At 40.1% G+C, this 21,340-nt stretch overlaps 1 protein-coding gene and 1 non-coding gene across 3 annotated transcripts in view; both read right to left on the bottom strand.

The window, feature by feature from the left end:
- Nucleotides 1-1,906: 1,906 nt before the first annotated feature.
- LOC100954042 (cAMP-specific 3',5'-cyclic phosphodiesterase 4D) overlaps nt 1,907-21,340 on the bottom strand; it is a 389,004-nt gene continuing 369,570 nt past the window's right edge. For both annotated transcript variants that reach the window (XM_012812430.2, XM_003782743.3), the window contains exons 9-15: nt 21,029-21,127; nt 20,032-20,196; nt 19,407-19,506; nt 7,073-7,227; nt 5,830-5,952; nt 5,147-5,329; nt 1,907-4,565 (exon numbers count right to left, since the gene is read on the bottom strand). In XM_012812430.2, coding sequence (XP_012667884.1) covers nt 4,152-4,565; nt 5,147-5,329; nt 5,830-5,952; nt 7,073-7,227; nt 19,407-19,506; nt 20,032-20,196; nt 21,029-21,127 — 1,239 coding nt within the window. In that variant the 3' untranslated portion in view covers nt 1,907-4,151. The remainder of the gene's footprint in view (nt 4,566-5,146; nt 5,330-5,829; nt 5,953-7,072; nt 7,228-19,406; nt 19,507-20,031; nt 20,197-21,028; nt 21,128-21,340) is intronic.
- On the bottom strand, nt 9,947-10,071 carry LOC111721994. The gene has a single exon (XR_002770967.1). It is a non-coding gene; the product is annotated as a small nucleolar RNA SNORA3/SNORA45 family (small nucleolar RNA).

The raw sequence follows: 21,340 nt of genomic DNA, 5'->3' as shown, positions 1-21,340 counted from the left end.
ATTCCTTTGGGCCAGGGCTGCTAAAATCTACAGTTTGTGTCAAAAAAATACAATAAAATAATAGGAGGCTCATTTTCCTAGAAAAAGAATCTTTCCTTTTGCTAAGTCGTATGGTCTGAGGGCTGGGCAGCAGTGGCAGGGCCGTTTCCACACTATCCACTGAGGACTTTTTCATGCTTTCAGAGGCTGGCCATTGTGTAAGGCGAAATTTAACAATTCTACAGTGGTAAAAGTTTTGAGGAAACAAACTCTAGAGGATGGAGAATCCTTTATGTTATGTGAATGGGCATCATCTGTAATTTTGAGTTTAACTAGATGGGCTTACGTGTATGTACGCAGTATTTGGTTTATCTAGTGGAAGAAATGTAGAGTTTAAAAAATTACCTTTTTCATATGCTCTGAACACATCCAGGAACTGATGAACAGATGAGCAATGAAAGTGACTGGTGGCTCCAGAAGCCAAAAATACCTTTTAAAAGAAGACTTTTTATAATCGCTGGACAAAAATATATTAACCCAGGAGGTTTTGAGTGTGAAAATAATAAGATAAAAAGTCTAATCCAATGTGAGTAGCTGAAGGGGCTCCTGATAAACAGATGGCAAGTTAAGTATCAGACATGGAATGCTGCTCCCTGGCAAAAATAACTTAAGAACTTCTATCTCTAAAGGGTCTCAAGATCTTCCAGAGTTGTCTCAGGTTTTGTGTTGCCAGAAAGCCAATCAACTGAATGCCTGGATATAAAATGCCCAGCCCTAGTTCCACCATTACCTTCCTTTCAAATGCAGCAAAACAGAAGAAAATATTGGTTAAAGTTAAGGCACAGCCCTGGGACCAAAGACCTGCAGCTATGTTTTTAAATTTATATATCTTTATGTATTTTATAGTTTTCTTCAATCTTCCATAAACAAGCTCTAAGGTGACAAGACTATATTACAGGAGAAAAGAAAAATGTACAAGGAGTATGTATACACACCATTCATTCTCTCACCAAGAGTTTCCAAATATATCAACACCATCCCATTGTGGGATGATGTTTTAATAAGAACTGATAATTTACAATTAACATTACAGTATGTACATTGCAATAAATACATGGTTGTAAACAGACAAACAAGACTGTATTACAGGTAAGGTCATTTGGTGAGAAAAAAAAATGCATGGCACAAAAAATAAATAATGCATTCAAAATTATAATAAAGCTTTCTGCAAAATCCATTTCATTCAAGTTTTTTCTTTCCTTGTCTGCAATTTGTTCTACCTACCTTATTTTCTTGTGAATTCTTTAAACTGACGTAAAAGAAAATTAAAACAGCCATTATGGTGTTCAGTAACTTGCAAGCTGAAATGCACTGGTTTTATGCAAACTTGGACATTTTTTTTCCCCATACAGTACCCAGATATTGCATTTTCTTATGGCATTTTAGGAAACATAAAGCCACTTGTAAAAGGGTGCTCTTCTTAAAGCAGTGTGTATTTCTGAAGCACACTTTGGAGAGAGAGGAGGGAGAAGGAGAGAGAGAAAGACAAGGGCAAGGGGAAACAGATTGTGCAGTGCATTAGTCCCTGTCTCTTAGATAGTGAGCCTTTTCTGCAATTTGATTGTCCATTGGTGGGTAACTTTACAACATGGTACCAGTAAAAACCAACAAACTAGAAAAAGGCGCCTCTCTTTATTAGTGCACTTATGAACCCTTTCAGGTTTGGATTTGTTAGTGACATATTGCTGCTTTTTAATTGTTTTTCATTATTAAGATTCTAGGCACTCAGTGGGGGGAATACCAAGTATATGGGGTGGGGGGACCAGGGGGAATGAAGATGTTTTGGAAAGAGGAATAAACCCTAGACTCCTTTTCCTTTCCTTTTAGACCAGGGACAAATACAATGAAAAGAGAAACAAGGTCCCAAACGTTTCTTGTGACGCCACCTGATCAAACGTAGGTATTTATTTGGAAGGTTAACTTTGGATCTTTACAGGGAAAAGAAGTCGCAAATCTCGTAAGTAATTAGTTGATTCCTATCCTGCCCTATGTAAAAGATCAGAGCCATAAAGACAGGATTTTTTCTATCAAATGTTCTCAGCATCCGTTCATCCATTGGTTGGATCTCAGGGGATTAAAACAGGAACTGTCTTTAGTTTGGGTCATTTCCCTGGCTGATAACTCAGTGACTAGTCCCCACAAGGCTCTTTGGAAGTTCCCATTATAAATGTTTCTCAGGATTGCAGTTTTTCTCAGCTGTATTATTAAACACTTTACTAAAAACGGATATGAGAAGAAAAGTCCAAACTAAATGCCTCATGAAACCAACTGCTCTGAGTAGGTAAAAACTGGGACTTGATCTCTAAAATTGAAGTTCAGTTCCTGATGCTGAAATCAGACAAGGGTGAGCTCTAATTTCTTATTTAGGCAAAATCTTTTTACCGACCCTCTGGTGCCAGTGGCATCATCTTCTCTCCCTTGGTGTGTTTCTGGAAGTAGTTCCCCTCTGTAAGACACGCTTAGGAATCAAGGGTGAGTGACAGAGCCGTCCCTACAAATCACACAGCTGTCCAATAGAAAAGAGCAGTTGCTATACTTAAAATTCTCAGAGAGATTATTACTGCACACAGTTCTGAATCTCATGGTGAAATCACTGAAACCAAAGAGAGTTGCACTGGTGTCTGTTAGTATATTCTGTTAATATTCTTAAAAACTGCCTAGTCAGTCGTGAACTTTTCTTTGTAAACCAAGAGTAAATAAAAGCTAATCATATAGACCGCTCATGGTAGAAATGAATGCTGACCCTAGCTGGCCTACCTGCCTGCTTCTTTCATCCATCTGAATGGTGGTGATATATCTGAGAAGATCCCATCTAGCAACCATGGACAGGGGATCAAACACACACTAAATAATAAAGCAGCACAAGAGGAAAAGACATTTTTCTCACTATAACTGTAAGAACAATTAAAAGGAGCATGAAAAGCGTGGATTATTACAAGGACATGCACTGGGGGAAATGCACGTCTACTGACAGGGCAAACAGTCATCAGAAGACACTAAGTAGGAAAAGACCTAAAAGAGACTGACCGTTTGAGCTACTGGGTATTTATATATCTCCCACTTGCTTCAGACAACACCAACTGATGACTGAGTTTCCAACACCAACTGATGATGAAGACACATTTGACATTACGCACATCATAGAACTAAGATTCACTTTGCACACTATGGGAAAAAAAAAATGTCAGCGGAGAGCAGCTCCACTTATCTGGAAAGAGTGAAACAGAAAGAGAACGTGAATGAAGGCTTACAAAAAGGGCTTCCTGCAACGTAAAGCTGTTTTTCTGTTTTAAAATGTGGAAGTCATTGGTATATAAAACAATGAATCACTACAAATCAGTTAATTGCTATGAACTATACGGTGCAAGTAAAATTTGTAAATTAGATTTATCCAGTGTAGCACAGATTTGTACTGAAAACTTGCAAGTTACTCCTTAGAAAAAAATAACCAGTGGCAGATGAAGTTCTGAACATAGTTGTTGTTTTTTTTTTTAAATATAATACCTCAGTACATTTAATAATAAAAGTAAGCTCTACAAAAAATCTGTTTTACATATCATACAAAATGCAGAGGGCAGTGCAGCTCACTGAACCACACTATTCAGTCATATATATCAGGAAGACTTGAAATTAGAAAATTATGCAATTTCTGTGGCTCCTCCTCCTTCGGGAGACAGATCGATGCTGTGTCCTGTTTCTTGATGTATCTGTTGCTTCACCCACGAAGTTCACTTGGTGAAATGCCTTCCTCCTTCAGAAAATATTGCAAACAAATAAAATAAAATCTCAGGGCTGCCTGATGAGCCACGCTCCCTTGAAAACGTTTTGGAATTGATTTTATCTGCTTTGTCAGCTCTCCCAAGCTGAAATCTTGTTAAAATGCTGTTCATGAAGATGTCCACTTTGCTCTGATGACATGGAGGTGAAAAAACTGGTTACGATATTCCTGAGCGCCAGACTGGATAGTCAAGGTCAGTTTTGTTCAACAAACGTCCTGGCAGATGACAGTGAGGTGTGACCGTGGTTGTGGCATGTGACATGCACTTTGGAAACAATTTTTCTACCAAAAAAAAAAAAAAAGAAAAGAAAAAGGCATGAAAGTGTTTGCACTGTTACGTGTCAGGAGAATGATCATCTATTACACAAGCTTCCGGCTGGCTTTCTTCTTCCCCCACGGCCTCCTCTTCAACTTGTTCATCAAGGGGAATCTCAGTAGACTCCGAGTCTTGAGTACAAAGAGTCTTGGAGTCACTGCAACTAGTGTCTTCTTCCACCTGGCTCCCACTGTCCTTTTCTGTGTCTGACTCGCCGTCTTCCTCCAAAGTCAGTTCGAACTGAAATTTCTCAGTTTGACCCTGCCGACCCTCCTCTGGGTCGTCAGGTGCAGGAGAGGGGCTCTGAGGGATTGTGCTCTGGTACCATTCACGATTGTCTTCCAAAGTGTCCAAAATGTCCTGGGCATCGGGATGTACAAGGTCTGCCCACGTCTCCCAGAGAGGATGAACGATGTAGTCTATGAAGCCCACCTAGTTATGAAAAAGATCCAATATGAGTAGAGGATGTGAGACTAAGAAAGGACTGGGAGAAGTTACCTAGGTCACAGCCCACAAATAAAACACTGAACAGAAGACTATTCATCTTAATTTGATGAAACAGTCACTATTTCAGACAATAGATCATATAAAAGCATCAGACTAGCTGGTGGAAATTAACTTCTAGAATTCTTAGTTCAAATGTATGTTTACCATGTAAAAATTTTTCTAGATGTCTACAGGGTAGAGCTTGGGCCTTGGACCTTATTTTAGAATGGCCAGTTTGTAGGTGAATCCCAATAACCGACATAATGCCATGAACTCCTGTGTGTGTGAATATACTAAATGGGACAGTCATAATGCATGAATGTAATGTCGTAAGAATGTACCTACGGCTCTATGAACATAAGCTGTAGAATGAAAGTTTCCTGGATTGTAATCAGGTGAAACTGAGCTGGCCAAAAATCAAAGTAATTTAAAAATCCAATTGAATACTGTGAGATGTGAATACAAAGTGATCAAATGCTAACCCTGTATCTCTGCTCTCTCTGGAAGGTCTATGCTTCGTGCCTTACCTGTGATTTCTCCACAGATGCATTGTGCTTGTCACACATAGGACTTATCTCCATGCCACGCTCCCTCTCCCGGTCTCCTTGGCGGAAGAACTCCTCCATGATGCGGTCCGTCCACTGGCGGTACAGCTGGAGAGGTTTGGTTGGGTTGCTCAGATCGGCACAATGCACCATGTTCTGAAGGACCTAAAACAGACGGACACATTCTCTATTCAGCATCTGCTCCTTTTTTTTTTTTTTTGTTAACTAGAAATTCACATGGGATGACTGTGACACTTAAAAATACATGTAGTGTAAGATTTATTCTAAACAGCTCAACCATGATGTGTCTGTGTGTGGTTCACACTTGTATTAATAGTTCCAAATGATGCCACTTCCATCACATCTAAATATCCTAACAGAAATTGTTTATGTGCATAGTTGATTAAATTCTGAGCTGCTTAAGTGGTTGGCCTTGAGGGATGTTAGGTTTCTTTTTTTTTTTTTTTTAACACATACGCTAATGAAAAGACCAGTAGGATTTTACATGGTGGAGTCTCAGGAATAAGAATCTGTATTAAAATCCTGATTATAACCACTAAAAGTATAAGGTGGGAGAAAGGAGAAATAAACCTCAATCAAAGCTGAGCACACAGACGCGACTGCGCACGCACAGCACACACACAGAGACGCTCGAAAGGCTTTACCTGAATCCTATCAGAGTAATTATCAAGGAGGAGAACTCCAGAGCTTGTCACTTTCTTAGTTTCAACCATAGTTTTCAAATCAGCCAGGAGATTCATGTGCTTTGACATGTCTGTCGCAAGTACCTTAAAAGACAAAGTGTTTTATTAAGTAAAGGCCAGAGGAAAATGTCGGAATTTGCACATGAAACTATTATGCAGAATATCAGAAGGAACAGAAAACCACAATGCTATCTAGTAACAGCGTATGGAAATTCTTCACTCGTTCTTGGGAGCAAAGTCTTTTCTTCTTTGCTGTCAAGTTAATGTGTGAAATATACGGAAACATCAGGCACTGACGACCATGTTCATGATGAAAAATGAAATGATATGGCAGCACGTGTTCTGAAGGTTTTCCCATTCCTTGGACTAGAAAGCGGTTATTAGACTATGATGGATTGCTTCAGAAACAGAATATTCTGATTGATTTTCTGCTTATCCCAGATGGAGATAATTCCTGCCTTGGGATTTACGTAATTTAACACAATAAGTTTTTCTTTTTTTTTTTTGATACAGTCTCACTATGTCACCCTTGGTAGAGTGCTGTGGCATCACAGCTCACAGCAACATCCAACTCTTGAGCTTATGCGATTCTCTTGCCTCAGCCTCCCAACTAGCTGGGTCTACAGGTGCCCACCACAACGCCCAGCTATTTTTTAGTTGTAGTTGTCACTGTTGTTTGGCAGGCCTGGGCTAGATTCGAACCCGCCAGCTCCGGTGTATGTGGCTGGCACTCTATAGCCGCTGAGCCTAACAGAGTAAGTTTTGATAAACAGAGATTCTCCTTTGAATCATATGAATTGAGAAAACAGTAAGGTCAGGGGTGGCCTGACCTTATAGTAAATGGCACTGTGAACTGATGGAAACACACCCAGCAGAGCTGGGGCCCACACCCTCTGCTTTTGTTAGTCATGTTTCTCTGCCCGCCACTAGACCGGAGGGGCTCAGAAAATAAAAACCCAAGTGGTGAGGGCGAGCAGTCAGGAGATAAGTCCAAACTGCTACATGTGGAAAACCTATTGGGGCACTGGCCTGCAGCAGGGGCAGCTCCTAGAACGCAAAGGGCAACAATAGATCTTGAAATGCAGCTTCTTTTAGCTGATACTCATCTCATTCTTACTTTAAAAACAAAACAAAACAACAACCTTGCATCAAAGTTCTCTCTCATTTTTTTTTTTTTTTTTTTTTGCTTTTATCAGCTACTTACAATGTCAATGACCATTTTCCTTAACGATTGTCTTTGCTTTTTGGTCAAATTCTGGAAAATGTCACAGTTTTCTTCCTGAAGCAACTTAAAGCCCACAGCTAAATGATGGTTCTCTAAGACAGAGGAGTCATTGTACATCAAGGCAAGTTCAGAGTCTGAAAGGAAGATAACGGAGGCAGAAGGTCAGCAAGGCTGTTTATAAGACATTTATCTTATTCTTCCAATGTTATGATACTTGGGGTTTAGGATGCAATTTCTCCTAACCCTCTCTGCAGCCCTTACCCTTACAAGACAATATGCAGGAGAGAACGTGTTGGATAATTTAAGAGCCGAAAGAACAATGGAATCTTGGGAATTAATTCTAACACGACTGACATGTAGCGGAACATTTTACTCTGTGGGCATCACTTTCCTCTCTTCTAAAGCAGAAAAATTGAATTACCTTTCCTATAAAGTTGCCATACATTCAGCAATATGAGACATTACACATAACATCTGCAACGTGCCCAGAGCAGAAAGTGTTATAGTCCTGATCACTGTGGATTACCCACACTGCAGTTCATATAATGTAAGGACAACGTGAGATGAGATTGTCTGTGCTCAGAGACAGTATATTAACAGTTTGGAACATATGAACAATGTTAGTTTGCTCTTGTTGCTTTTACTTTCTTCCACAGGATCGCTCACTAAGTGTAGACTTTATTCATTTTTCCCACTTTCTTTCCCAAGTGTGGTGGCATCACTGCCAACTCTACAAGTGTACTGCTTTTCCTGCTCTTGCCTATGGCTTCACAGAGACCTTGCGCTTAGTGTTTACATCCCCCTCACAAAGACGCTGCCACTCACTACTGCCCTGCACCTGCGTGTTTTAGGCCAGGAGAAATCCTGCCTCTTCCCCACTTTCTGTCAATAGCAGACCTAGATCTATAAGGCAGTCATTAAAAAAATTGACTGGTGCTTTATTCTGTTTCCATTAGGTCATTGTAAAGACTAAAAGCACATGGATTTGACCTTTTGTCTGACGAATGAAAAGAAAATATACTTCCTTTTCTAAGAAAGAAATACTCAGTACTATTCCCTGGCTATTTTAAAGGGAGCTAGAGAGGAGAGGAGAGGAGAGGAGAGGCTCAATGCATGTCTCCACTAGGAAATTCTATGATTTTATCAGAACTACAGAAGTGGAAATTTGCACACCTCAATTTGGCTCTTGAACTACAGGAATAGAAATGTCTAGATTAATAGGGAGTGAGTGCATAAGGTATTATTATTATTTACTTTTAGTGTTAATTTTTAAAAAGGCAGTATTGGGTTAAGTTTTAGAGTCTATATAAGCCTCTAATTATGAAACAATGAAACTTTACAGATGGCTAAGCATATAGAAATTAAAATCTTAAAACTATACAGAATCTTAGCATATGACATTACTGTAGTACTATCATACTAAATAAAGATAGACTGAAAGGAAGCCATATTGTTTTCTAACTGGAGAAATCACGCCTACTTAACCTATTAGGATTCTCTTAAGGGAATAAAAATGCATGTGGACAAGTGGCATTAAGAGAACTGCCATGGCCTTACGAAAACCTTAATTGATTTATATTTCCCTGAAGAAAGGTGAGGAAATGAAGGCTGTTGAGCCTACAGAAGAAAAACAAGAAGATGAACTTTCATTTCAAGGAAAAGGTTCATCTACAGGGTGGAAGTTGCAAAAGAAAGTTTAAGTTCTACTCAACATAGGGAGGGCCTTTCACATAGGGCTAAGGCTGTCTTGGAAACACAGTTATCGCCAGACATTTAAGAGTCCAGATTGGGAAGAAAAACCACGAGACAAATCCTTACTGGACTGGCCTCCCTCTACAGCCTCTTCCATCTCTCAAGCTGTTATAGGGAGGTGGTAGTGACTCTTGATTTTTAAATAAACAAATGTTGGCATTTAAGAAACTGATTCTCAGGGTAGCCATTTAACTTTCCACTCTTTAAGACTGATGCATGTGGTTACATTTAAACAGGGCGAGGGGTAAGACCCTGCAGCCCCTCAGTTTGCTTTTTACCACAGATGATAAATAGTAGTTCTAAGTAGAGTCCATGAAGGTGCAAGCTGTCTTTATAATTTGACACAATGCATAGCACGAAGGGGCAGAAAGATTAGCTTATACTGCACTTTTGTTGAAACCCCCTCATCTGTAAGTCCAGTAAAAGTTGCCTCTTTCATGAAGCTTTTCCTGATCATCACAGGCTGAATTATTCTCTTTTTCCCTGTAAACTCCGATATTAGTTTGAACCATGCATCTGGCATTTATTGCCTTCCACCTCATTTGTCTTTATCTCCATACAAAACATTTAACAGCCCCTCCCCAAACTTCCTAACCTACTTAGAGACTTACGCCCTATATGAAATTCAAATAATAATAATTTAAAATGTTTGGTTGTCTTATTTCTTCTGTGTACTTCAATTATTTTAACCTAAAAGGTATAGAGAGGAATATAATATAATAGAGTATAATATTTCTTTACTTATTTTTATGGTTTCAACCACCCTTATAACCTCACTCCAACTAAGAAGTTATGTTTATTACCTTTCTAGTTATCTCCCATTATAGTGGAAACTGTTCCCTGGTGTAGAACAGTGACTACCACATAAGAGGCACACGATTCATTTGTTGAACTCTTTAGAACCCAACAAAGACTATCAAGAAGAAAAAGTTAGCCTTATTTCACAGAATCAGGAAGGTAAGAGTAAAATTAAAGCCACTTGACAGCACTCTATGGAAAATCTACATATTCTTACAATAGAGGGCTTCTGAGGAACCGGTTATATCCTTCCTTGACCTGTGGATAGAAGTGAGTCTAACAGTTGCATATGTCAATCTGAAGCCATATCACTAACCTGGTGACTGACTGTGCCATGAGGGCCACCACCAGCAAATAAGGTCAGCAGTTACTCTTGGGAGGCTTTAGCACACTTAGGCAATAACCAAAACCCAAGCATTATTCTAGCCTTGATAAAAGCATAGCACTTAGAGCAGCAGTCCCCAGCCTTTTTGGCACCAGGGATTGGTTTCATGGAAGACGGTTTGTCCACGGATGGGAGGAAGGGGGGAGATGGGACAGGAGGCAGAGCTCAGGTATGGTGATGTGAGTGATGGGGAGCACTGTGAATATAAAGGAAGCTTCGCTTGCTTGCTCGCCGCTCACCTCCTGTTGTGTGGCCCTGTTCCTAACAAGCTATGGACCAGAACTTTTGGGGCTCCATGGACTGGTTTCATGGAAGACAATTTTCCCACAGATTGCGGGGGGGGGGGGTGGTGGAGTGGGCACGCCATGGGACAGGAGGTGGAGATAAGGCAGTGCTGTGTGTGGCCTGGTTCCCAATAGGCCACAGACCAGTACTAGTCCGTGACCTGGGGGTTGAGGACCACGGATTTGGAGGATTTGAGTGCCAGGCATCATACTAAGTGGTTTATGTGCATTACTTCATTTGATCCTCACAGTTTTAGGAAGATTATATTGCTATTGCCACTTACAAAGGATAAAAATGAGCCTTAAGGAAGTAACTTTGCCAGTGTCAGTAAGACTTGGGGATAGTAAGTACTTAAAACTAGGCAGTCTCTAGAGTTCTCTTCTTATACTACCTATTATTACAAATGCTTTATAGGGGCAATGACATTGAACAGTGAACAATAAACATAAACCAGGAAATGATAAATGCAATCCATTCAATGCCTGGCCATATTAATAACCATATAAGTTTATGCTATTTTATTGAGGGACCATGTATACCTTTATAAACACAATGCCAATATTTTATTCTACAGAAACCAATTGTGCACATTTATCAAAACTACCCTGGATCATCAGGATAAATTTTGCTTAACATACACTAATAACGAAAGCAAGACCACCTTTGTTTGTGTGCCCCTCTCTTCTGAGTTCTTATACAATAGCAGTAGAGGGTAGGTAGGTACCATTACATAACAGAGGGCATGTACCATGTTAATCTTCTCTCCCCATGGTTTTCCAGAGGGAAAAACCCAGTAAGATGGAGATTTTATATATGTATGGATTTGGCTGAGGTGATCATGGAGCTAAGAGGTTTCATTATTATCTCTATAAGCTGGAGAACCAAGAAAGCCAGTGGTATAATTCAGTTTCAGTCTGAAGGCCCAGCACTGATGCACAAGGGCAGAAGATATTCCAGCTCACAAAGAGAAAGAATTTTTTCTTCCCCTCCCATTGTGTGTTCTATTCTTCTATTTGGGGCCCTCCATGTATTGGGCAATGCCTCCCAATACTAATGAGAGTCATCTTCTTTACTCGGTCTACTGATTCACAGGCAAATTTCTTACAGAAATACCTTCACAGAAACATGCCAAAATGTATTATTAGCTATCTGGGCCTCCTCTAACCCAGTCAACTTGACTTATAAAAGTAACCACAGAACTCTGTCTTAGACTGCAAATCCCTTGAGGGCAAACAGCTTCTTTTTTATGCTTTACTACGACTGCAGTACCTCACACACTGAGGGAAAATAGTAGGTAACACTAAGTATTTATTGATTGTGTTAAGTTGATTTTTTAAAAAAACTTTATGTTGAATTGCTTATTACCAAAGATACTTTTAAATAACGGGGAACTAATGGAAAGAGCCCTACAACATAAAAACAAATTCAAAATTTAATATCAGAATTGGCAAGAGTATGGGCGAAAGGGCAGACTATTGGTGAAAACGTAAATAGTTATAAGCTTTCTGGAGGGCCACAGAAGCAATATATGAAATATATTTTGCATATACCAAAATGTAAAAGAAAAAATTAACCTCTGAAATAATCACAACAGTTCAAAGCAATATAAGCAAAAGAAAATGGACAACTTATCATTCTCTAACAGGGGACAAGTTAACTGAGCTATTTTTAACAGGAAATATATCCAAAACAGGTTATTGAGCAGACAAAAAAGGTCTTAGAAAACATCTACAGTATGATGTTTTAAACTGATACCTAACAGGTGGACTTGCTGATTGGGTACATGTGATATTTTGATATATGCACACAATGTATAATGGTCAAATCAGTGCCACTGGGACATGTAGCACCTCAAATGTTTATCATTTCTTTGCACGGGGAACTATAGTTTTTGTTTTAATATATATCTAAAATTGAATGCTTATATCTATCTGTATGCATATGTGCTTAGACATAAGTCTGAAGAAATTATATTCGCTGAAATTACCTTTGAGGGAAATTTTTCATGTGATTTTTATTTTCTCCTTTAGTTTCCATATTGTTTCATTTTACAATGGACATATTCATTTTATAAGAGATTAACTAAAACATATTTTTAAAAAGTTTTAAAGTTGAAAGAGGGACATGTGCTCTATAACAAGACAAACACGGTCAAGTCTCAAATCTACCATATTTTGATATCTAAAAACTGTAAATTCTATACACATTTCTGCTTATCCGCCTGACAGAAAGCACTTGCAGGAGTAAGTTCAATGCTTATTTCTTACATCAGTGTTTGAGGCAAAATGATCATGAGCCTAGAAAACAAACAGACCTGGCTTTGAAACTGGTGTCCACCTCTCCTCTTTTGGTCTTATCTGTTAAATGAGGTCAATTCCCACCAAACTGTTGTGGGGATTATAGGACGCCATCAGCTTTGTCAGTGTTTGTGCACTTAACATGTGGCCCAGGACAACTCTATTCTTAACCACTCCAATGTGTAGCAAAAAAGAAAAAAGCTTGGGGGTGGCGCCTGTGGCTCAAGGAGTAGGGCGCCAGCCCCATATACCAGGGGTGGTGGGTTCAAGCCTGGCCCTGGCCAAAACTGCAAAAAACAAAAAAGAAAGGAAAAAAGCTTGGACATCTTTGATTCCTCTTCCTGTTCTTACAGCTTTGCTAGGCTTAATCCAGAGTTGGAAAACGCCAGCATGCTATGCCATGTCTCTAAACTACAAAAGAAAACCAACAGAGGTCTTTAAATGGACTCTGAACAAAGCACTTGTCCTTGAAACAGGGGTGGGAAGTGGTGGCTTTAACATACTATCCAGTTGCCGAGGACAAAGGATTAAAACTGCATGGCTCACCCTCTCAATTCATCCCCTCCGCATGCCCAACCCTCACTGTGCTCAGCACCCTCTCCTGTCACACGTCTTCTTATTATGTTCTGTCTTTTCTCGCAGAATGCAGGCTCTTGAGAGCCAGGGCTTTCTCTTGGTCACTCACATGTCCCTAGTGCCTAGAACAATTTTTGATATTCCGTAGGCTCTCAAGACATTTTTGTTGAATAAAATAACAACCTCTGTAGTTATAGCCATACACTCATATTTGATACAAATGAATTTATACTAAAGCTGTTATACAGAAAAATAAAATTCTATTACCTGCTAGTATAGCTATAAAATGTTTGTTTCCAGGTAAGATTAGAGAAATGAAGAAGATGTGTGTTCTGGTAGCTGGACCAGCATCGCCTCAGCATATCGAAATGCCTCTGTTCTTGAAAATCGGAGACTATGCTTTGACCATATGACTAATGTGAATAAATCTTTCTCCCCCAAACTTCTCTGCCACAAAATAACTCATTTTCCAGGTAAAAATTAATGCTATATATATTTTATTCCTTTTATGCTGCTTTATTTTTTTCAGAAAATAAAGCTTATAAAGTTAAATGCAATTTTATGACCTCTGGCATGTTAAAATCAAAACTTTATGATGTAATTTACATTTTATAGGTTTATTTATATGTGTACAAAAGACTTAGGCAGTGTCCTGCCTGGAATTTCCATTTCTCTAAATCCTGTTTAAGTTCCCGCTCATTTGCAAATCATTTAGTAAAGCTTAACCAACTCTACCAGGTAGAAAAGATCTCTCTGTTTTCATAATATCCTGCATACTAATAAGGAGTGTCAATAAAATTAGTCAAATCATGTGGCACCTAAACCCGACACAAGTGATATAATTAATAAGACTTAGGATCCCAACTAAGACGCAGGGGACCAGCCTGGTGAGTCCCTGGCACCCCCTCTGTATCAGCCACATAACCCAGGACATGTCCCCAAACGTTGTAGCACCTTTGTAACCCCCTTAAAATGAGACAGGTAACCTCCCAACTATGGGCTTATAAAGATGACGGTCAGAATTTGTTAATACAAGAAATATAGATTCAACGTTTGCCTTTGGACAGGTCAGCAGCTCCAGCATCAGGGCAGGAGCTGAACAGTGTATGTACTAGTTTGACTCACGGATTCTCAATCCACCCATGAAAGTCAGAGAAAATATAAACTTCAGTCTATTTTTACAGAGGGTTTACTGTAAACTAAAAATAAACACATTAATTTTGATAGAGTATTTCAACAAACCTTTTCATTACAAACTTAAAAAGTTATTATAATTTATAAGTTATTAGAAGGATTCTTTCACTGCATGCTGTGAGGATAAAGGTTATGTGTGTTACTGGCAACTACGTCTCTTTTGTCTTCTGGGTCCCGAAAAAAACATTCTAGCTCATAGGATCCCTCGTCAAAAGCCAACTAAGGCAGTCATTCTGACACATCCTGGAAGCTCTGACCAACCTCGGAATACCCTCACACTCCAAATGACATTACTGACTCATTCTCTCGGGAATAATGGCCTCATCATCCCCCACCCTCAACAAAACACCAGCAGTCCAAAGCTGCTCTGGAAACTGAACTTCCCTGAGTTGCTCTTTCTGTGGGAAAGAGATCCTCACAACCCTAACTGCAGTGCAGCCATTTGGGGAGCGAGACGTGTAGAAAGACATGGGTATGAAGATGTATTTTTAACAATGAAGGATGAAAAGAAAGAAAATAATTGTATATAAAAAAGAATCTTATATGAAAACTTTTTGTCCTAAAATAACTGGTAATTTGTAAAAACAGGGTCAAGCATGTTGAAAGATAGTTGGTATAAGTAGTGAAGATTAGGTTAGTAAAAGACAATTTTAATAGAATTTTGTATGTGATCAAGTTGGTTATAATGAAAGAAGAATCTCTAATTGAAACAACATAGTTCTCTTTTAAGTTTATAAATCTTCAGTTTGAAGCCTCTTGCATTTCTGAGTAAATACCTAAAATGTTCAGAATTCAAAAGATCAATCTGCCACTAAAGAGTTAACATGCAAAGTTTGTGCAACTGTTTCTCTATCTTTTTGCCTAATAAAAACTGCCCTTGCTAAGTATGGGTGTCCTGGAGATGAGGTAGCAGCACTCAACAAAAGAAATAAGGTTAGTTACTCATTTAAAACTGAATAAGAAGAAAAAAAAGGGTCTTCTTTACTTTTTAAAACACCAGCCACTTTTCTTTCCTAATTGACATCACTGTGTCTGGCTCCTAAGGTAGCAGGGAATATTCTTAACAAAAAGTTCTTTTGATTTACATTACATTCCAAAACTTGGTTTCTTCCCTTCCGTTTTTACTACAAGGTGATCAGAAGAAGAGCACCAGACATTAACCTGGTGGGGACAAAGAGATTGTATTTTCTGTGAGAAGTCAAACTCCTTGCTGTCACTTTCCTGGTTTACTTCCTGAGACAGCGAATGATACCGGCCATGTAGGAACCTCGCTGGGGAGATGCAGAAAGTGCATTACGTCAACGAGCTCCCCCCATCATGAAATTGGGTACATCCCCAAACCCTCCACCCCAAACCCTCATCCCCAAAGTTGCATGACCCCTTGACTACCTCACAGCAGTCAGACTACACATCAGCTTGCCCTCCCTGGGACGACTACAGGATTTGATCTCAGCTATAATTATCCCTAACCCTCCTCTTCTGTCAAAACCTTCTCACACTTCTCCAGGACTTTTACCTATGGAGAGACTTCACAGACTTCTCATAACAAGACTTTACCTCTAGTTAAACTGCCTTCTTCCTCACCCTAATCCCTTCTCCAGTCCTTTAAACTTCCCTGAGGTTATACCTCTACCTACTCAGCACGACCAATCTCACACAGGACTTTATAAATGGAACCTCTTCACCCTTATCTCACAGATGCTGGATCTGCTTGTCCCTCCCCACCCCCCGCAACATATATACTGCTGTTCCAGGCCCAGATCATGGCTGAAGGACATCCACTGTACACTTGACCTACCACAAAGAGAAGGGAGCGTACTTCCCTGACCGAGCAGACACCTGCTTGGGAACTGTCCCACCACTATAGCTAGTACAGCAATTTCACTATCCCAGACCTTTTCAGAAAACATCTGCTCACTCCCTTAAGCAGTAACTCCCATCTCTGGGATGGTAACATCAACCATGAACCTTCTTCTCACCCCTGCACCCCTTCCTATGATCCTCACTGGCCCTGGGCCCGTCCCAGATACCTTACCTCTAAATCATCACAGTTTCCCCCTCAACACTTCCTAACCCTGACAGGTAGATTATACTCTGTCATCTCATGTCAATGGATTATTGTCATTTCATGTCAGTAGATTTTCTTCTTAGGACCCCCCCAAACTTCACCATGATCGCCCTCCTTCTTACCCTAGACCTAATTCTCAAAAACTCTTCCCCAGAATCCACACTCCTGGCTGTCCCCCACAAACCCATGAGCCACTCTACCCTCTCCTCAGGGCAGCACTTGCCAGTTCCTTTTCAGGAACAAACCGGGACAGAATCGGAGAACTCACAATTTTCTTCTTTTTTTTTTTCAGTTCACCTTAGCTCATGTCTGACACAAGAAAAGGCCTATTTTTGTGTGTGTGGCCACCCACCAGACAGGCACCTGCCATCTTGCAGATCCATCTCCTAATATAAACATTGCCCCTCCTGATCAGTAGAACACCCATCCTAATCCCACTCCTCACTGCCCTGGAGATAACCACAGGAATTAGAACAGGACTCAGACACGGGGGGTCTTCCCTGCACTTTTCCCACACATTATCCCAAGACCTGCAAGAAAGCCTAGAAAAAATATACCATAGCCTTCTAAAACTCACAGTTTAACCCAACAACACGTCACCCATATCTGGGAGGCAGCTAGTGGGAAGAAGCAGGCCAGAAACCAAACTGGGATCACAGCAAACCCCTCCCGCAACCCCCCATGCCGCAAAGCCATTGTTCCTGGGAAATAACAGACCAGGTAACTTTTACTCTGGCCCTGGCTTGTGGCCAATTAAGGGAGTAACTCTTACTCCTAGATTTGCCCTGAATACAAAAATCAGTCCCTCTGCAGAAGGGATGCCTCCCAGGGGGAAACCCCCTCCCACATTCAATCCTACTGATAAGGGATAACAGAAGCCCCCTGAGACTGTGAGAACCTGCTGGCTCCTGGTCAGACTCTATTCTGCTCTCTCTCCTTTCTCTGCTATTAAAGCCTTTCCCATCCCTCTTCTTCTCACTGAGTCTTCCCCCACTCTATCCTGGTCCTCTCCCTTTCAGAAGCAAGATTAGCTCTTCTTCTCCCCCAGACATGTCACTCACAAAATAGCCTTTAACAGACATCCGGGCCACTCTTCTTGTATTTAAAACCACCCCGATTTTCTCCACTTATTCAGTGGCTCTGAAACGTCAGAAGGCGTCAGATTCATCTGTGGACCGAGGACTTCCTGTTCAAACCACAGACTCCACAGGGACCCAGACGTCTGTCAGGGGCGAGCCTGAGCCCAAACCCTCACAGGATTCACAAGGAAGAGGGACAGAGCTGGTTGCAGTACAGGGAAGACAGTGACTTTGCTGTGAATTGTTTTAATTTGTCCTCTATGCTATTCTTAATTCTGATGCTATGATTAAGGAACACACAATACGGCACAGACTGGGATGCAAAGAAAACTTATCCATCTGACTGTCTGGTGTCACCAAGAGGAAAATCTTTCTTAAGGACAAAAAATGAGATTTAAACAAACACTTCATGAATTTGTTAGAAAAAAATCTACAAAATTAGGAAACTATCAAGGCATGCATAGGCATTAAAATAATACATCAGCTCAGGCTTATGAGAAGTCCCAGTGTTCATTGGACCATATGACCCACCCCCACCCCGGCTCCTCTCAGAAAGAACAGTCAACCCACATCACTGACACAACCCAGGAGCGGCATCCAGTGTGTATTCATCCTCATGTACATGCTTTGGTGTGTTCTGAAAGTGCCCCACTATAGGTCCTCATGAGGTGGCTGGAAAGTGAAATGTTATCCTGTGTAATATGGATAAATAAGGTCCTAAACTAAACTTCTACAATGTACCTGAGCAACCACACGTCTCAGGAAATCCTGACTTTCCCAGTCCTCCCTATGTGGGTGAGTCACTGATGTGCATTTTGCAATAGGGTTGTCCAGAGGGTTTTAAAAGATATAAAAATAGATCCTAAATAATCCTAAAGGTCTGAGTTAAGTCTCTCAAATCAAGGTTACATTGAAATTCTTTCTTTACATCTGATTACAGCAAAGTATAGGAAATGAATGGTGAATGGATTCACAGGCCATCCTGTAGCCGAGCTGTTATGCGGCATGAAGAGACTGCTACCTAGAAGATCAGTGAGGGGGGGAAGGCAGATTCTTAACAAACTGAAAAAAAAAATTCACTAAGTTTGCATTTTATTTTTTCATATATGAAACTAAATTTATATTAATCTACCACAGGGGGAGGGAGTTAAGTCATAGTTCAGGTCAATCATTTAGCAGTTAACCGGCAAGTACTAGAGTTGCTCTTAACATAAACCTCTTTATAAAGGCAGAGCTCAAGTGTCCCCTAAACATTTCCTCCAGAGGATTTCGGTGCAGCTGCCTGTGAGAGATGTTCCATATTAAACGGTCATTACTACTCCTTGTATTTCCAAATTCAGCGGTGGCTTCTTAGACAGTGAGCTGTCACCAGTGAAAAAAAATTTAATGGTTAAAAACTGTTACATTAAGAGAGAAGTTCCTGCTACTGTCATTAGGAGGTTTTAAAAAGGAAAGAACAGGGCTCCGTATGGTGACATAGAAGGGACGCTGCATGACCTCTGAGGAGTAAATGATGTCCTATTAAAGTAAGGAAGGTTTTAACATTACTTCTCATAACCGTTTCCTTTTATATTTAAAAATTTAGGGGCAATACAGTTACCTAAATCTTTCTGTACACTCTTAATTACCCTTGCCCAGTAAAATGGCATTTTATTTTTACTTTTTTAGAGATGTACTGGAATATACCTTTTTCAACTATCGTTTGCCTCATTAACCATAATGATAAATTTTCAGAGCTAAATTACATGAATATCCTCTTATCATTAAAACACATATTTACCTATCTCAAAAGGACTTTATTGTTCTGGAAACACCCTCAGACATTCTATAATATACAAAGGAAAAATGTGTTCCACACACACAAAGAAACTTTACTTACTCGTATTGATCAGAAATTGATTCGACACGCCAGGATGATCTACATCATGTATTGCACTGGCAAAAATGGCTGCAAGAATCTCCAAATCTGTAAACACAGCCTGGAAAATCAGACAGTATAGATAGCAACTGTAACACAATTTTATAATGAAAACAAATACATTAGCAAAAAGAGCATCTTTCCCCCAAATGATAAGGGAAATCATACTGTAAAAATTAAAAGTGTTTCCTCCTAGTAAATTCTAGGAAAATATCAATGTATTACTTATATTTTATGAAATAGTCATCCTTTGACCTGTAACTATAAAAGCTATCAGACTACATTTCAAGGAAAAAAACTAACCCAAAGTGCGTAAGCCAGATATACTATATGAAATGTCTATGTGTTCAAAAAAACAGTATTAGAAACAGATGAATCACTAAATCTCTGGCCAATGTTCACAGGCGAAAATGCATCTAAGACGTCACTGTTTACTAACAACTGTTAATATTTTTTTCTCCATGTAAGTCCAAATACTTCCAATAAATCCAATTATTTTCTTCACTGCCAACCCTTCAGTATAAAAGTTTAAGAGCTTCTATGAGGGGAAAGTTAGTGTTCTTCCAATTTCAGAAGACAGATGTACCTCCAAAGCGGGTGTCGATAAGAGCACATGCGTAGACTGGACGACGTCTGCAGCGTGGATGTTGTTGTGGTAGGCCACGTCAGCATGGTAATGGTCTTCAAGAGTCATGAGATACGTAATTAGAGTATCTACTGGAATCTTAAATGTTTTTAATAAATCCCGTTCCTGTAGGAAAAGAAATCCTCTCATGTAAAAAAAAAGTTTTTCCCATAGTGTATGTTAAAAAAATCACATACCAGTGTTACCTAAGGTTAACCCACAAATAGCTACTGTACTCTCACATGGAAGATGGAAGCCTTTGGGAAGATCTGGAGACTGTGGGACAAAACCAGAGTTGGGTTTCCTTCTCTGCTCCTGGAGCCCAGCAGTGCTGACCCCATGCCGTGTGTGGTGGAAATGAGCTACTACTATACAAGTCTCTGTGTCCGACTGTGGCTTCCGTCAAGTGTCATTGACTCAGCCACTGGATCACACCAACCGAAACTCACTTTCTCTCTAGAGCTGGCATGACCATTCCAGTCCCGAGGTCTGTACAACAGCCTCAACTTCTCATTTAAATACCCTGCGCTGGGCCAAAGGCTCAACAAGGGGGAGAAATGGACGTAGAGAAGACAGCAGGACACGGGAAAGTGACTGAAGTCTAAGGCAAGGCAGCAGGAAGCTCATTCATTTCTTAAAGTTAGTGCTCCATTCTCTATGTAAAGTCAGGGTCAGGGAGGTGATTTTCTACATTTTATTTTAGTGAACTGCTTCAGCTCCCCCACGTCACATCCTTTTTCTTCAATACAAAAAGTTACCCAAATCATAATTTATGTGTACTTCACCCACATTTCACCTTTCTGTTTATGTGTCCCTTGCAAAGGAGTAAATAAGAACAAAAAGTATCAAAATAAGCAAAAGAGGATGAGTAGGAAGGAAGACAATGGGCATGTACAATCCACGGCCTGGACATTAAGTTCCTGATTAAAAGAAATAGGACAGAACTTAACTACGGTACCTGGAAAATGGTGTGCATGATAACAGTCAGGGGCCGGTTCCCAGACAATTCTGCTATTCTGAAAACATGAAGACCCCATTTGTTCACATCCTCCAGTTCCTGAGGTTAGAAAACAATATCAGAAAAATGAGAAAGTGGAAGTAGAACGTGAATACAACTGTTTAAAAATTACTGACTTGAGGCAGCATCTGTAGCTTAGTGGGTAGGGCGCTGGCCACATACATCTAGGCTGGCATTAACTACATGCCAGCCTGGGTGTATGTTTGAATCTGGCCCAGGCCAGCTAAACAACAACGACAACTGCAACCAAAA

This window comes from Otolemur garnettii, unplaced genomic scaffold (genome assembly GCF_000181295.1).
Source record: "Otolemur garnettii isolate 467f Iridium unplaced genomic scaffold, OtoGar3 scaffold00005, whole genome shotgun sequence".
NCBI classification, from domain to species: Eukaryota; Metazoa; Chordata; class Mammalia; order Primates; family Galagidae; genus Otolemur; species Otolemur garnettii.
This window is presented reverse-complemented; position numbering and strand designations above follow the sequence as displayed.